This window comes from Centruroides vittatus, unplaced genomic scaffold, assembly GCF_030686945.1.
Source record: "Centruroides vittatus isolate TY-2023 unplaced genomic scaffold, ASM3068694v2 contig_301, whole genome shotgun sequence".
Classification (NCBI taxonomy): domain Eukaryota; kingdom Metazoa; phylum Arthropoda; class Arachnida; order Scorpiones; family Buthidae; genus Centruroides; species Centruroides vittatus.
The window spans coordinates 1768372-1787664 of record NW_027121927.1 but is presented as its reverse complement, the minus strand read 5'-3'; the positions used below and the strand labels follow the sequence as shown (position 1 = coordinate 1787664).

The following is a 19293-nucleotide window of genomic DNA, read 5'->3' as shown; positions in this document are numbered from 1 at the left end:
AGGGACAAGCTAGTAAAAAATTGGGGACTTTCATATGAAATAATTTACAATGGCACCTTGTACTTCAAACGCTTCTGAGTTCAAACTGTGCATGAAGTGAAAAAATGCACTCAAAGCATAAATTAATCGTTTGTGTCCTAGCATCTCTCACTCTTGCATTATGCTTGTATGTTTTCAGTGCTTTTTTTCACTTTATTTTTGATGTGTTTGGTTATATATTATATTGTGTGCTATTCTTCAATTTTTAATAATTTCTTCCTGCAATTTTTCTTTGTTGAAAGCTTTTTGGCACCCCCATACATCTTGTATCCTTTAGTTCAAAATTACCCAAAAGGAAGTTTTTAAACCACATTTGATATGTTCGAAATTTACAAGCATTTTTACCATACATAACTAAAAACTGTAGTGTTTCAATGGTGTTATATCATTTTCAAAACTTGTAAAGCCTGATATGCTTTTTATCTGAAGATGTTACAACTTGATTTTATTTAAACAAAATGTAAAATTTAATGAAAGAATCTAAACAAAGAATAAAATCTTACACTATCTATACAATATGCTAAATTTCACAAGTGTTATAATTAAATCACACATCTATGTTAAGATGCTAAACTTTATCATGTGGAACCAATAAATGCACAATTTTCATTTTATTATACAGTATTTATATATTTTTACTTTCCCTGCCATACAGAGGGAAAGTATGGCAATCCAGCAAAAAATGACCCCTGCAGATTTTTACATTTTGGACTTAATTTTGCAGGGAGGTTTGTTTATTAGGGGGATTAATGCTATTAAATTTTGGTGATTAAAGGTTGAAAGGGTGGGGAGATAATGCAGGTCATGTGTACCTTCAGCAGGATGGGACTTCATGATGATTTTACTGATTATTGGCATTTACAATCTACCATATAAAGCTGAAAAAATGGACACTCTCTTTCTGTCACAGTATGCCAAAAATGGCCACTAGGGGCACCCTAGCTATTATTTAAATTATTTTAAATTAACAATACAAATTATTTTATATTTTTACAGTATAATACTCAGTATATTATTATTTTTATTTGTAATTTATTATACCATCCTGCCGATGCCTGAATCTGGCCTTTCAACTTGTTTTTTTTTTATAACACCATCCCTACCCTCAAAATTAAGCTTTTAGCCATTTTATAACAGTTAAAAATAAAAAGTGTTTTAGTAAAATATGATAACAGATGGCACCACCAAATGTTGCCAGAAAAGTTGAGTAACTTGTTACTGGATTTTTATTCATAGTTTTCATGTTTTAATTTCTTATTAAGGCATTTCATTCTGTTACTTTTACCTTAAATTATGTGAATTTGCTGTTTTAAATTTATTGAAATAGGTATTGTTAAGAGTCTGGAATGGATTTACTTTACTTTCAACTATTTTTAATGGGAAAAAATACTTTCAAACTCCAAATTGTTCAAAACTGGATGACTTCCTGGAATGAATTAAATTCAAAGTACAAGACCCCACTATTTCATTTTCATAAATATGTTTTTATATATTTCTTTAATAGTATCATTTAAAAATTTTTTTGTGGGATTTTCACTTGTCTTTGCATGTTGAGGGATTTCATTTTAAAATGCATGACAGTCCTGCACAATGTGGGATAGTTGGCAATCCTATATATTTGGTATACATGTTTATGATAATGTGTGTATTCCTTATATATATTAATTTCACAAACTCAAACTTTTTTTAAAAAATATGGAAATACTCAGTCTTGTCCAAAAATGAGAAGCAGGAAAGAATAGAATGACTGCCTATGTATGACTTAAATGTATCTAACAATATTATCAAAAAATGGATCACTTGAAATCAGTTAAGGCTGCCAACTTTCTTGATAGTCTTGTTCCATATCAATTCTGAACACTCTTGTAGAACAAAAACTTAGTAATTTATTTCCAAATGTTTGCATTACCCCACAAATCTTTTGATGCTGCTAGTAATTGTGACTGAGAGATCATTCAATACTTTAGGAAGAGTGATCAATTCTGTAATCAATGGTACAGGATCAATTATCAAGCTTAGGAATTCGTTCTATGATACCTTAACCAGAAAAAATAACAAAATTTTAATAACAACACTTTGTTCAAACATTTGGCAGCAGAAAAAAAAGAAAACCTCATAATGATATGTAAGTGAAGTACTTTGAATTTACATAATAAAATTTAGATCATACTGTTATTATATAATTATTATTTTTCCAGTTTTATATTAATTCAATTTAAGTTTATCTTTGTTGCTATTATAGATGTATTACTACATTGCTCAGGTTTGCTGTTATATAACATGTGATAATCCAACTTACTGCATAAACAAATAGTTTGATCATACAGTGGAATTCACTTATTATGATCATTTTGAAACTGCAATTTATGATGATAACAACAAGCTGATAACATAAGAGAAAATAAAAAAATTTCATTATTGAATTCAATTTATTACAAACAATTATGACATTTGTACAATTTATATTTATCACAAACTGTACACTTAATACATTACACATTTATATATGCTATATTTCTTATATAAAACTGTTTTTGAAAACAACATAAAATTTATTTGAAAAACTTATCAAGTGTTGTCTGTAATTTGTTTGCATTTATTAGCTCCTAAATATAATTCTCTTAGACATAATGTTTTCTGAAGTTGCATCATATTCTATAACTTGTAGTTACATATTTAAACATTATCTAATATAAAAAGTTCTTTTTAATAAAATATCATAACAAATGGTGTCACCAAATGTTGCTGGGAAAGTTAAGCAACTCGTTACTGGATTTTTTTTTTTAATAATTTCAACACATCTGAGACATATCTATGTAAAAATAGTTAAGTATTATTAGCTAAAGTAAAACATATTCTTATTTATTTATTAATGAAGATTAAACTCCTGTTTTTGTACATAAAAATATTAAACACTTTTTTCCCTGGAGTATTGATTTTACTTGGAATTGAGGAAATTATCACAACTGTGATAATTCCTCAATATCACACAATATGCAGTTATGAGAACCTGGGCTAGCATTTTTGTATTTTAGGTAATTTAATTATTTAATATTTGTTCAAAGAGAAGGGGAAAAAAATGATTTAAATGAAGATGACAAATATAAGAGGAAGTTCACAAGATTTTCTCTTTGATAAGATTTACTTCATAAGTGACACATCTTCAGGAAAAACCTACTCATCAAAGGAGTTCCACCAAAAATCAGAGATTGGACTAGCAGTCAGCTAGCTCTGTGCACAAGTTTACCAAATTTGGGCTTTGGAATGGAGTGGGCAAGTCCCCAAATAAAAGAAAAGGTGAGAGGAGGATAAGAGAGAGTGTTCCTTTATTCATTCATCAAGGTGGTGACCCTCCACCACAGTGCTATGGCACCTTTGTCTCTCAGTTTCCACGAGTATCCATCAATTGCTCACTGCTCTAAATACAAGAGCAGGATCCCACCATTGATAATTTGAATACATGTATTTAACTCTACAAGTTTGAACTATCCAATTACACTTCCAAGAACAGATAAGTCCCAAACAGGTTCCAAGAACTCCTCCATCTAGACCTCTATGACAACTACCACCAAGACTCATATAGAGATTGCTGGATATTGAAGTGAAACAGCAACTATTTATCAATGCATGAAATATGTGTAAGCTCTCTCTCTCAGTGATAGGCATGTAAGGTAGAATTAGACTTATTTACTCGCATATAAGATGAGATTTTTATTCATTTTTCACTGCTTCAAAAACCTAGGTTGTCCTATATGTGCATCAAAGGATTTTTTGCATTTTTGCAATAATTTTTGTGAACTGTGTATTCACATTTTTTACCGGAGGCTCACCCTCTTGTGTTTAAAAACAAAAGTATTTATCTGGGTCATTTGAATCATTCTTGTGTATTATCAGGAGTAAAGATGAATAGCAATAGGAAAAGCAAAGCTTTTGAATTGAATTCCAAATTGAAATTCCAAAATCACATGGGAGCTTCATATAAGTTTTAATCCATTCCCACATGAAAACAGATGATTATTCAGAAATCAGAATTCAGAGAAACTCAAGTGTAATCGACAGAGAAGGGATTCAACTATTAATAATTGGCATAAAAGAAGAAATACTGGCATACATGAAGAAATTATGCTGTTGATTTTACAAGATTTTTTCTTAAAGTTTAAAATGCCAATAATTCCTGCAGGTCAATGTGTGCATTTATGTGCATTTGATGTTTTATTTGTGCTTAAACAAAATAAAATTAGAATCGTATTAATAAATCTTATTTTCTTTATTTTGATCTTTACACCTTGTCCTATACGCACGATTATCTTATAAGCAAGTAAATATGGTATATTATTGGTTTATGATTTTATGCATATGATAAGATTTAGTAAAAACTAGCTGTACAGGATAAATATAAGGTTATCAATAAATAAAAATAAACTTAAGAAAAATATAAAATAAAAACTATAAAAGTATAACACAAAAGCCAAATATGATTATAAAGGAATACATAATTCAGGAATTTTTATGTCCTAATCTTTTTTCAATGATGTATTTCCAAACTGAAGGTAATGCATTTGCATCCCTTGCATTTAGGCACTGTTCTTTGATCTTGCTCTTGTATCTCTCTATTTTTCCATATTCATAGCAATGGTTGGAAAATTTATCTTTTAAATAATGTTTGCTTCATCCCACTTTATAACAGAGCCTTCCATTTATTGAAAAAAACAAAATGTTTTCAACCTTTAAAAAGGCTATCATCATGTTCTACTGGTAGAATGCAAAAAATTGAACAAGTTAAATTTAAAAATGTTTGTTGCATAAGAAGTTTGCATGCACAGTAACACAGTAATGTGTTATAAATTAAAATTAATACGAAAGAACAAAATATAACATATACAAAAAAACTTCTAAATAACTATAGATAACAAAAAAATCTTATAAACAGTTCGGTCTTAGTACTAAAATCGAACTGTTTATAAAACATTATGTAGTTGTTAAATGCATTCAAATACCACCCTCCAGGCATGTGAGATAGGTGCCATGTCTCTGTTATTAATAGCCATTCCTCTAGAGATAGCATAGTATATCTCAATATTCTCAAGATATTTTAGATGTGATGGTAATGAGTTTCAATGCAGTAGGTGAGCTCTATCAAAATGAACCTCTACATCTTTGTCCATTGCATAGGCAGCCAAGGCAGTATCCCGATTATAGTAATTGAGTCCTGGTGTTCCTTGAGCTTTGTCTTAAAGGATCTAAAGGTGATGCCTATGTATTCGTATTGTCGATCAGCCCTATGGTCGTGCAAAAAAAACTGTAAATACTTCTGACAGAGACTTTTCATCAGGATGGTCCTTGTTGTTTCTAAGTAATGAAAAGACAGTCAGAGATCTCTTGTACTTAATTCAGATTTCAGATTGCTGCCCAATCTTGAAAACACCACTTAATCATTAGCTGTAGGTGACTGTATGAAAGGACTTGGTGTCTTTGTTGGTTGATGCTGCTATAGGCTCATCAAAATATTTTATACAAGTGCTGATAAATTTGCTTTGATATCCAAGCATCTAGACAATATGGTAAATGCATTGCATTCTCCCTTTGTCTAAAGATGTTGTTAGAACAATGGGTAAATGTTCTGCGACTAACGCCCTGAAGACAGCCAATTTGTATTTCGGGGGTCATGTGAGCACAGTGGAACAAAGTACAATTTGTAAGTAGCTTTACGGAAAACATCCAAAATGAAAACTGTTACTTGAATTGATGGAGAGATCCAAAAAATATACCTGCTCATTGCTATTCAGCTCCAGACATAGTGTTAGACTGTAGAGGTTGTTATTATTGGCCTCAAGGAAGTCATGTAGGGGTGGTTCACAAGAACAAACTATTAAAATATCATTGACATATCTCAAATACAATAAGATGCTGTTCTCAAAGGATGGTAGAAAGTTTTTCAAAAGATCTGGTTGCAATTTTTATATTAATTCATCACTCAGAAATTTGAATATTTTTATTTATGAATATGATGTATTTGTGAGTAATTATTTGTAAGAACAAGCTTATTAATTGTTAAATTGGTATCAATAAACATTGCTTGAAATTATATGCAAATTTCAAGTGTATGTACAATAGAGCATCGATTATCCGAATAACAATCAACGGAAACATTGGTTAACCAAAAGCATTCCAGTCGGCAAATTCAATTTCCACTAGTGCTGTGGTGCTGCAATATTTGGCTATGTCTTGGGCTAATCCAATATTATTTTTGTTGGTGTGCGTGTTTCAGCTGGAAATACTGGCGCGATCATGAGAAGGTAGGGAGGCGCCAGTATTTGAACAAGTCTTCTTTTCCCATTGTGAGTAGTGAGCTTTGCTTGTTTTGTGTGGTGTTTTTTTTCTGAAGAATGTGTTGGGATGTGTGTTGTGCTGAATCGAAACTTTTTTGATACTAGATTAACTTCCGAAATATAATTTTTTTTTGTTTTTATATTTTTCAATATATTTATTTTGTTTTTGCAAAATAAAGAAATAATTTTTAACCATACAATTGCCACGATTATTTAAAAATTTTAGTTAGGCTTAACATTGATGAAAATTCAACACAAAGTGACATGCAACAGAAAAATTTCAACATGGGATAGGTTAATATATCTTTTTGTACAAGATCAATTATCCAAACAACCCCAGTCCTGAATTGTTTTGGATAATCGATGCTCTACTGTATAATTTCTTTACAGACCTTATATTCAAGCATCTGAAATTTTTAATTCAATTTTTGTTGTTGCATCACTCTAAAATTAATAAATAAATATAAATAAATCATTTTACTTACCCATAACATCATCTGATAATCCTCCTGAAGATGGGATTCTTTCTAGTTTCTCTTTTATAAATTTTTTCTCTTGATTTTCAATCTTTTTGTTTTTTGGTTTGTTACTTGATTTAGTTCCAGGACCAGCTCTAGCATCTACCACCTAATGAAATAAAAACTGATAATTAAAATGTATTCAAATTTTACAATTTCAAGTAAAAAATGTAACTTTAATAAATAAATGCATACATGTATACTGTGTTTTCTTGATTCTAAATTGCCTTTGAATCTAATATGCATTCAAGTTTTGAGATGTCGAAACTCAGAAAAGTTAGTTTGCAAATGTAATGTGCACACTGTATTGAAAACAGCACAAAAAGTTAATGTATTTAAACAGTAATAAACATATCTTTTGTAAAGCATTTTATTTTCATGTTTACAGTGCTTCATGATGTCCACATTTTCATGTGAATTTAGTTAAGGCTCCATTATCAAGTACAAAGGATCTGCAGATCAATACAAAATCATAGTTAAATTTCTGTACAATCAATATTTTAACAATGAGATTTCATGTCAATATGCACAAGAATTAAAATTGCCAGATACATATCACACTGAAAAATCTGTAAACATGGTGTTCAGCATAGTAAATACTTCTCTGCTTAAACACAGCTTTATGGGAGATTTATCTGCTGGCATCATTCACAAAAGACCACCAAATTATTCAAAAACCAAAGTAGTGAGAGAACATGTACCACATCTATATTGATGTTTACATCATTTGCTTTTTCACTCTGTTAAACAAAGGGAAAAAGCAAATGACAAGACTAGCTTTGTGCCTGATTCTAATGAACACCTCATTTTTGAGACCAGAAAAGACCATAAAAAAGATTCATATTAGAATTCAAGTAAATATGCTATATTTATTTGCCAATTAGAAATTTTCTAAATTAAACAATGTAAAAAACTTGAAATTTCAACTGTTTTATTAGAGTCAAATTAATAACACAAGCATTCCTCAATGTTTTTGAATCCAAAAGCTATCCATATCTAAAACTATTTAATCAAAAGAGTTAATTTAAATTTTAAAAAGTTATTCAAAAACAATAATACAAATGAAAAAACAGAATTATGTAGTAATATAAAAAAACAACCAAACACTTTCATGGTAATGAAATCATTTAATACCAGATTACTTCAGGCTGTAATGTGGTTAATTATAAATTATTTATTCAAAAACAATTTGTACTAAATGTAAGCAATCAAACCATTATCTTATATATAATCTGTAACAGTTGTCCTCCTCAGTTTAGCAAACCTTTTGCAAAGCTACATTATGTATTAAATATAATTGCCAGGACAAATTTACAGAAAAATATATATTTCTTAAGACTATACATACTAAATGATCAATTCCATTTTGTCCTTTCACACGCTATTGAAAGTAATGACAATTCCATGGCGAAGTCGACCTTTTATTGTAGGCTACTCGTTCGCCATACAATGCAAAAAGTTAAAATAGTCCTCTAGCGGTGGCTTACCAATAAAAAATAATAAGTACATAAGTAAGCCACTGCTAGAGGACTATTTTAGCTTTTTGCATTGTATGGCGAACGAGTAGCCTACAATAAAAGGTCGACTTCGCCATGGAATTGTCATTACTTTCAACAGCGTGTGAAATGACAGAATGGAATTGATCATTAGTATGTATAGTCTTAAGAAATATATATTACACTATGTATTCTTTGCAACAATAAAGCTGTGTATCAATTGATTTTATTTTCAAGCAAATTGATGTATTTGGATGTAACATCTTCATAGCATCTTGATAACTCACTATTGTCATCAATTGCATGATTTCATATTCTTTATTATCATCTGCAGTTTCATTCTCTTCTAGACCACTGTTAATAAATCAGTTGTCATTAAAAAGTTCTTACCCATTGTTATATTGATTGATTTCCAGCCATTTGTTTGCTACATTTCTTAAACATTTTCTTAACCAAGAATTTCATAATTAAATCATGAATTGAAGTTAGAATTACTTGTACTTCATTTTCTACCACAATTTTATTAGGCCACAACTTATTCCAGCACGAGACAATGCAATAAATAACATTTTAAATACTAAATTTTTTCCTAAACTATTAAACATCTGCATCAGTTTTCATTATTAAATTTTGAAAAAAGATTGGTTTGTAGAAAAAAAATGTAGCAAACAAATGACTGAAAATCAATCAATATAACAATGGGTAAGAACTTTTTAATGACAACTGATTTATTGACAGTGGTCTAGAAGAGAATGAAACTGCAGATGATAATAAAGAATATGAAATCATGCAATTGATGACAACAGTGAGTTATCAAAATTCTATGGAGATGTTACATCCAAATACATCAATTTGCTTGAAAATAAAATTGATTGATACACAGATTTAGTGTTGCAAAGAATACATAATGTAAAAAAATAGCAATGAACTGAACCTCAAAAGAAATTTCAGGATATTCTATTGTAAATTCTAACGTTTTCAATCTACACAGGAGATCTTCCACAGAATTCTCTAAATTGGAATGTGGAAATGGAACATTTTAAAGAATTCTCTCAAACAATTTTTTCTTTTAAAATAATTTAAATTCTAGTGTTCCCTTTGGTATAAGGATTGCCAGGTATAAGATAATTGTCCTTCCTCTTTGAAATTAATGCAACAGCCGCTTTTTTCAGATTTGAATATTTTGAGAGCTTCCAGTGTCCTTATTTGATCACTGGAAGCTCATGCTTAGATCATTGTATGATGAAAGCTTGGTCTAGATTTATAACATTACGCTGAGAGACAATAGATTCGAGCATGATCTTGAGTACATCAGGGCGACCACGCAATCAAGGCTGGCGGAAAACAAGTATAATATTAGTAAAGGAAAATACAACACCGCCCTAGCCAGATATGCTGCAGACAACTACATTCAAGCCCATCTATACCAAGCTTCATCATACGATGAACTAAGCAAGACGATCAAATAAGGACACTGAAAGCTTTCAAAATATTCAAATCTGAAAAAAGCAGCTGTTGCATTAATTTCAAAGAGGAAGGAAAATTATCTTACGCCTGGCAATCCTTATACCAAAGGGAACACTTAAATCTCTTCAATATAATTTTTTATTCAAATTATTTTAAAAGAAAAAAATTATTTGAGAGAATTCTTTAAAAAAATTCTCGTTTATACGTTTTTCAAATAATTCTTAAAAATGTTCAATTTCCGCATTCCAATTTAGAAAATCCTGGGAAAGATCTGTGTAGTCAAAAATGTTAGAATTTACAATAGAATAACACAAAGTAAATGTGTTCTACTATTAACACTGTAGTGAGTAACACAACATCACAACAAAGCATGCATGGGCACCTGCATCAACTTTAAAGATGGGAAGACAATCGTGCATGCGTGGAGGTGTTCGAGGAATTAGAACGGAGCCAAGTGGAGGGGTGAAACGCAACATGTACTATGTTCATATCTGGGAAAACATCATTCTGGCAGTCTGGAGGGGGATGACATTTAGTTCTAAACCTGAAGAAGGCCTTGGTGAAGGCCAAAAATGTTAGTTGGTTTTCTGTCGAATACAACACTGTTAAAAGGTTTTTGTTGTGACGTTTTACAATAAAATATTCTGGAATTTCTTTTAAGGTTCAGTTCATTGCTGTTTTTTATGGTATATTCCAGGCTTGCCAAGTTTGAAATAATGTAGCTTTGAAAAAATTAGGCACATATTTTAAACAAACATGGTTAGTTGCACTGGGTCTCACAGACCCATGTATATTTTCTAAAAATGTGAAATCACAGAAATTGCATCAATAAAACAAAATTTCATTATATTTTTAATTTTTGCATTTTGCTTTTTTTCTAACAATGTAAAATACTCATGGATTGCAGAAAATGTGTGTGCGTGTTTGTTATTACTTTACTGTACTTTTGTACTTACTTTACTGTAATCTGATTGTGGAAAGCAATAAACTAAGCACATCAAATTTCACTAAGCTGTAAATTATGTCAAGTTTCATGGATTAACATCAGGTTTGTTTGTTACAGGAGATTGATGGGCTGTTTCTCAAAGTCAGAGATGTAAAACTATTATTTTAGTGGAAGGTTGTTAGTAGAGCCAAAAGTCATCCCATTTCTAATGTAAACAAACCACAAACTGTTTTATTACCCTGTAAGCTGCCTTCCCAGTTAGAAGTCTGTCAAATTTCAATGCTAATGTTTTATTGTACTAAAAAAAATGTTGTTTTTAATATTTAACAGTTGTGTCAAATCTGATTACAGGGTATCCCCTGCTTAATATGTTCTTGCTTAACTTAGGATTTAATTAACACTGCAAAAATTATTTACAACAATCCCTTTATATACATGGCAGAAGTTTAGTTAAACATGTCTTTAAATTTTCTATGCATAAACACAAGATAGGCCAGAAGATAAGACCTATACTAAACAAGGCTATATCTCTTATCTATGTTGAAAACAGAATGCATGAAATCCTGCATGGCTTTCTCAAAGGCTACCAATATACTATCTCTAACTCATTAAAGCTAATAAAGAATAAATAACATCTCAGTGATAAATACCAAGCACTTGGCAGTACTTAACTACACCTTTATGTACCCCTCTATATAGCTTGAACTGTGCTTTTGTGAATGGAGGAATGGCTTTTCTTTCCAGCACACAAGACATGGATAGGCACCACCATGTCCTAAACCTGGCACACATAATTAGTTATTCAATGTTCTTTTATTTTTAATGATTGTACATATATGCAGAAATGAAGAAAACCAATAAGAACTTCATAACTGGGTACCTCTGGAACATTGTGAACATTGGACAATTGAAATAAAGGTCCTCAACAATGAACAGTGCATAAGATTATATGTGAGATATGTTGAGGACATTACTACATAGAAAACCAAGACGGATATAGAACGTTTCCCAAACATTCCTGATTGTTTCTGAAATTTAGCAACAACTGTAGTCTAACTCTGGTATTAATCAGTCCAGTAACACATGTGTTCAATTCTTAAATCTTGATTTAGAACATATAGGCAAATGCATAGTCACAAGTCTACTTTAATCCCACACATCAAGCTGCTCTTATTCCAGCTAACTCATGTGAATCCGGAGATATAAAATTGTGGTCTTCAATGTGCTCATACATAAAGCATAAACACACTGCTCTCAACTGAAAGACAGACAAATGAAATCATATTAAGAAGAGATTGCTGTAAAACACAGATAGAAAGCTAGCCTGATTTCTAGAATATCTCAAATTTTAGAAGAAAAAATGCTTCAGCAGCTGAATTGTAAAGAATATTCTAGGCAACCTATATTCTATTACATTACAAACCTAAGCTCTGTAATCTCTATGCAAGAACAACTATAAACTTAAAATGCAAAGTTGCCTATATACAGTGTCCAATAGCATTTAAGTTGTTAACCAATAAGAAAGATAAAGTAAACTTGGAAACTGCACCCAGGTATATAAAATACTGCTAGTAATATTAGATTTAATACACAATTGACATGTGGGTCTACTTGTAGGTTGGTAGCATATAGAATTAAAGAACACATCTATGACATAAAGAAGCTTCACATGACTGCTCTGACTCAATTTGCATCAGATCCTGAAATAATATCATGCTGTGCTGAAATTAGACTTAAGGATGATGTCTGATAGAACAAAACTTAAAATAGCTGAAACTGGCACAGCCCTGTCAGTAGATTTTAACAAAGGTTGCATTAATAACAAGGATAGGTTAAATATAGCACAAGCTTGGCAAGTTATGCTGAATTGAACAAGGAGGCATAAATTAATTTTTAATATCTGCATTGACTTGTTATAATTTCTTATCCAGATTTAAGATTGACATTTGGGATTTTTTCAAAAACACATTTTGAAATACATTGAAAATTATTCAAATTATTATTGGCTGAATGATTGAAACTTTTGTGAAGTTTCAGAATGCCTAGAACAGGATATTTAAATAAGTTAAAACATATGGAAGTGCAGTAGACCATAATTCTATTGTTATTTCACCTGAAGAGGGCCTCTGAATAAAGTCAAAAATATTTATGGTTGAAAACTCAATGTATAGTACTAGAAATTGTATGGTAAGCATCAATTAGTTGTTATTCTGTTCTCACATTGTTTCAAAAAGCTTAACAGAATAAGAGGTGTGTGCACTCATTAGTGGAAAACTGATCAAAATATCTTAACTATAGTGATTACTAATGGTGGTTAAACCTGCAGAGCAAATGTTCCTCATCATGTCATCAACATGGAAATCAGTCTGTTCAATACAACAAAAACTTTGTCTCTGGCAAAAAAAGTTGTGTTCTCCATTATAATGTCCAATGCATCAAACTCTCTTAGTATCTGGAAAAACAGAATTGTTTAGATCAGTTCAAGATAATTGTACTGTACTTCTACAGCCTTCTTACTGACTAAATCTTGCTCTCAAATTTGTTGAATTTTTGACCAAAAATTCACAGACAACAACATTGTGAGCAGATGCATCATCATGGTGAAAAATCCATGATTTTTTTCCACCACAAATCAGATTATTTTCTATAAACTGCTTCACAAAAATGATGCAAAACACCTCAATAATAATATTCTTTGTTGACAGTTTGACCACTTTGAAGGAATTTGTGATGCACAACATCATGATATCAAACAAAACCATCAACAAGACCTTGAATTTTTATTGACTTCAATGTCATCTTTTTGGTCTTCACCTTTTGATCACCTTTCACTTGATTGTTAGATGTTTTGGTGTCAAAACTGTAGATCCATGTTTCATCACCCATAATGATGTATTTTACAAAAGACACACCTCCAGAAAGCATTTCTTCAGTCACTCAAACATGTTGTTTTTGGAAAAACTTCAACAGGACAACTTGAGAAACAACACACCACAAGTCCAAATGATCTTTTAAAATTGCTTTACAAGATCCAAATGATACTGGAACATGTTCAATATTACAGTTCCTAACTGTTAAATGATGATCAGTGAGCACCAAATCTCTGATTTGAACAGTACTGTTCATCAGTTGAAGTAAATGGTCTAACAGAGCATGGTTCACCTTCGACATATTCTCTGCCTTCCTTGAACATCTTGTACTGCTCAAAAACTCTGGTGATGATAATCTATCAAAAACAAAAGGCATTTTGCAGCATTTCCATTTTTGTAGTAGAAATTCCATTGCAAAAAACAAAATTTAATGCACATTTTTTTCTCAATTAAAGTTGACATTTTGAAAAAAATCACTGGTGCACAAATTCTTTACATACAAAACAAGCATTTATTTGCAAATGAAAACAGAAGATGATATGTGGATTGCTGCTAGATGTCAATGAAAGTCATAACAAATGAAAAAAACAGTGACAGCATTCAAACCTCTTGCATGTGCACAATTTAAATGAACCATGCCTGACACTTTTTGATCATTGCAGTAAATGGTACAAATGTTTGCAGAAGTATGTAGTTATCAAAGATGTTAAATTTGAGAAGTCTTCTTTAAATACTTGTATTGTTAATGTAATAAAAGTTATATTAAAGGTTTGACATATTTATTTTTGACTTTTCTGTTTTCTAATGAAAATAATGACTTGAGTTCTTTTATTCACATATATATTGAACTTTGATGTATAAAATTTAATTGCAACCATAATAATCTAATTTATTTATAAACCAGCTACTTTTAAGATATTAACATTAATCAAATGAAAACCAAAGCTTCTCTAAAAGAAAAACTTGTCTGCTTTCTTAAAAATAATATGGTAACATAAAAGTTGCATTCCTAGTTCAGTATTATCCTTCTGTGAAAAAAGCTTAATATAGTAAATTATTTTAGAAATTACATTTTTTAATTAAAGTACGTAAACATTTTAAATATAAAACATTACACTTGATGAGAAAATCATCATATAGAGAATGTAGCCTAGTCGAAATGTGATCGAGTTCTAAAAACATCATACATCAGATTTTTAGTCTCAGCACTGATTGGTTTTATTCAATTAAGGTAATGCACCATATGAGTATATGCCAAGGGAAAAATATCTCCAGAGGGTCATTTATGGAAAACTGGCTCCTATTTAGGCATTACTAACATGAAGAAAACCTGGGAAACTCCACATGGCCAGTCTGTTGGTGAGCCCAAACCCATGATCAACTATCAGTGCTCAGTAGTTTTATCCACTCTGCCTCTGGTGGTGCCTTAGCACTGAAGCATATGGATATTGGACTTTATCTATGTCTACATACTAACAAAACTCTCTTTGCATATTTGTTCTAAAATATCAATAATATTTCATCTTTCATAATTTTGTTTTTTAATGATATCAGAATCATCATAGCTAAATGGAAAATGAATTGTTCATTTATTAAAAAGTTTATTAAACAACTTCCTTTCCGATTCATTGGTTAATTTCCCATAAGAAAACAAAAATAGATACTCACATGATGCCAATTCCTGTCTGTTCCAGGAGGTAACTTTCTGCATCTCTTCACCAACAACACACAGGCATTGCAGATCTCACCTGACCGTTTCTCTGTTATGCTGAAGCATCTATCAAACTCTGGCTCATACTTCTTACTGTCAGTGAAACGAGAACTTGAAGACTTAGCTTTACAGATGCAACAGCCATTGGCTGAACGATATATCTTGGGTTTATGAAAGCTAAACATCTCTTTGCTTGAATAGGCTCACTCCAATACTAGTCAAGATTCTGAAAATGATAATGATAGTGTTAGAATCATTAAAATTATTTAGGATACTGAGAAAATAAGCTGCAAATAGCCATTATCAGTCAGTGTTAAAAACTAATATCAATATGATATTAATAAAAATCATCAACAGCATTTTAAACATGTTAATCTATAAAAAAAATTGTTGATACATTTAACCCAATTCATATTAAAACTATGCATGGAAAAAAATACTTAATAATCTTCAGGAATCCAAACTTTATTAAGATTTAGTGTTTTTCAAGAATTGTTTCATTTTCATATCTAAATATATAGAATACCAATATATAATGCCAATGTTAATCTATATTATGATTAAATTGTGTTCGCACATCGTACACATATGCAAACATAATTTTGAAGAATATAAGAAGTGATCCTGAACTAATTTCACGAGTGGATATTTTCAAAAATAGATGAATCACATTGCTCTGTAGTGAAATATGACATCAAACAAAATCTTACATGACTAAAGATCATGTAACACTACATGGATGATAATTCTTTCTTATAGTCATCAGTTTCAATAAAATTTTATGGTTGTGTTGTAGTTATTTGAACTAAAGTTCTACAAAAGCCACAGGGCCCACTATTCAGACATACTCGAGAAGTTTATGATAAAAGCTTTTCTACAACTATTAATTCTTACAGAAGACTAATTCATTGAATTTGTGGCAGTATTGTAAGGAACTGAGTCCGAACGTTATTTTTATTTTATTATTATTTCCGTTTTATTATCTTTTGTTTGGGGTTTATGTTTATTTAGGACGAAGGTTCCCCACCACTCTCTTGTTAGTAATGAAAAATGAAGATAAAACAACTCACGGAGAAATAAGCGCCGTAGGAAAAATCTAGCGTACTTGCGCTGCCCAGCGGAAGTAACACTCCGCAGAAAAAAAAATGGAGGGGGGAGTCCCCACAATCGCTAGTAGAGAAATACTTGATAAACCGTCTTAAACATCCCAGAAAATTATGATAAATATTTTGTAAACGGTTTATAAGCTTTGTCGGAAACTTAAAGCTGCCAGAAAAGAAAGTTAATGTTAGCAACTAAGTATGTAAATAAGGGGAGTAACCCAGCTCAAGTGTGACGTCACCTCACAGTATAAAACCCGTACGTTAACCGAAGAAGGAGAGGTGATTTCCAAACCGAGGTGAATTCCAAATCGAAGCGACTGTGAGAGCGAGGTAGATTCGAAAGCGAAGTATTTTCTGATAGAAGTCCAGATTGATAATTGGACGATCCAAGGTGTTAAAGAGGAGTTCGATTGACGATTTGACGATATCGAAAGTATTGAGGAAATAGTTTCTTCGTATAGTGAGGTGACGGATAGACGTTTAATTAGTAAGAGATTTTGTACATAGTTTCTAAGTATTTGATTGTCGAATTTCAAAGGGGAAATTACTATTAAGTTAAGCTAAGTAGCTGAGTTTATTGTCAGGTTGACTTGTTGATTTTCGTTAATAAATTTTGTTTGGATTATTGACATTTGTACGTAGTACATTCTAGTTGCTAATTAAATATATTTGAACTTTTGATCTGACTTGATATTTATCGTTGTTATAACTAATTTTTCGGTGCATGCTTAAAAGCCCAGGCCTGGCAAACTAATCTCGAATCCGCGTAAAGTATCCGTTAGGTTAACGGAAGTTTCACTGACTGTAATTATAGTCGGTTTCCTAAGATACTAAAAAAAATAGTACTTTACAGTATAATTAGTTAAGACATCATCTACAGAGCTTTTGTTTTTTGATTCTTGCATGCAAGAGGTTCTTTTTTTACATTTATAATTTCATCTTATCATTTTAAAACTCATTATGTACAATTTTTAAGGTGAATTTTAAAACAGTTTTTATTCTAATCACTCCATTTTTAGAAAGTACTTGTAACATTATAATCACATTTTGTATTATTTAATCTAATGTAGGTTTTAATAAAGACTTCTTAACTGAAATACACACACTCCTCCACTTATGAACAAGTTAGTGGATCCCAAGTTTTGTTGTAAGTTAAAAACTAATCTATAAAGTACATATTGTTAATGTTTGATACTTCCAATGCACTTAGAATACATTATTCTCATTTACCCACTCACTGTTGCTTGGTTTCAAACTTTTTTTTTTCACTAATACACTTAGTTTTATAATGCCAAGTTTAGTTTCCACAGTAACAGAGCCACACTTCTTGCACTTATCTCCACTGCTAGATTTACTATTACATCTTGGATGCATTTTTGAAGTACTAATCATAAAATTTATAAAAATTTATAAAAATTACAAATAAAAGCAAAAAATGCCACTACTCCAACATTACCAACGTTGATGCCATCTCACGTGTGTCATGGAACATCAGAATTCACACAAAATGAAAAATGTCAATACACAATAAAAATATATCCATAATTATTTATTATTGGTTGAAAGATTGACTTTAACACCATCACACAATCGATAAGACAACTTTAGAATCTGTCAAAATTTAAATTTCAGACCTACAGTCAAATGCTTTTGAAAATATTTCAAACTTGCATTAACATTTTTGATGTTAATGAAGTTTATTTTCCACTCTCTGTAATTAAAACAAAATGTAAAGACTGAAAATAAAATAGCAATGATTATAAGTGCATGGTGCAATGAGCCATTATATTTTAACTGTTTTTATGATAAATATCATCCAAAATGCTGTCATATTATTATGAAATGGTCATCATAAATAAATATATATACAATAAATATTATTTTTTGTGACAAAACTTTAAATTGTTGAAAATCAATTTTTAAATTCTTGATATTTTATAATGAATAATTAAAAATGGCATAAAAAATGTACATAAATTTAAAAATGATAACATTAAATTATAAAAAAAAATCTTGCATACGGTTATCAAACCTACCCAAAATCAGAAGCTCTGCATGTGACACCTTAAGTAATCATGCTATGCCATGAATTCATGAATCAGTCTTCCTTATAGGTATTAATGGTTGTAGAAAACTTTTATCACAACTTTCTCGAGAATACCAGAATAGTGAATCCTGAAGCCTTGCTAGAGTTTAAGTACAAGTAAATAAAACACATCCAAAAAATTTCATCAAAATTGACAATTACAAACTACCAGATGTTCCTTTTAAGTGAAATATTCATTCACACCCTGTTATAAAGCAAATTTACTCTGCAATATCAAATCATAACCATAGGGATATGATACAATACTGCAGAGTAACTTTGCTTTATGCAAAACTCTCATAGGAATATCACAAAATTTCAAAAATTAAAACTGCTGATTTTATCCATATAAATATTAAAACTTAAAATATTTTATGTTGAAAATGTCCACTTTTTATATTAAGTTTTTGTTTAAATAAATAAGAACATTTTTTATATGATACTAACTCATTAATTAATGTGTCACCAAAAATTGTAAGCATGCCAATAGATCAAAAACATTGATAACTATTGCAATAGATAAATTTCACACAGCAAGTTTCTGCTAAAACCAAGTGAATCACATCATTTCCAACAGACTGAGACTGGAAAGTTTTTAGATGTTCTAAACCTGAAATCACTTTTAGAAATATTTTGTTTAAGCTATAAGTAAATAAATAAACTTTTAAATTTAAGGTGGCAACATATTTACCTGTCTTTCATTAAACAATAAAATTTAACCAAATTAA

At 30.5% G+C, this 19293-nt stretch overlaps 1 protein-coding gene across 1 annotated transcript in view; it reads right to left on the bottom strand.

Moving 5' to 3' along the window:
- Nucleotides 1-19293, bottom strand: part of LOC136972774 (SIN3-HDAC complex-associated factor) — a 63442-nt gene that overhangs the window by 27470 nt on the left and 16679 nt on the right. Inside the window, exons 2-3 of the mRNA XM_067267418.1 lie at nt 15334-15602; nt 6854-6995 (exon numbers count right to left, since the gene is read on the bottom strand). Coding sequence (XP_067123519.1) covers nt 6854-6995; nt 15334-15561 — 370 coding nt within the window. The 5' untranslated portion in view covers nt 15562-15602. The remainder of the gene's footprint in view (nt 1-6853; nt 6996-15333; nt 15603-19293) is intronic.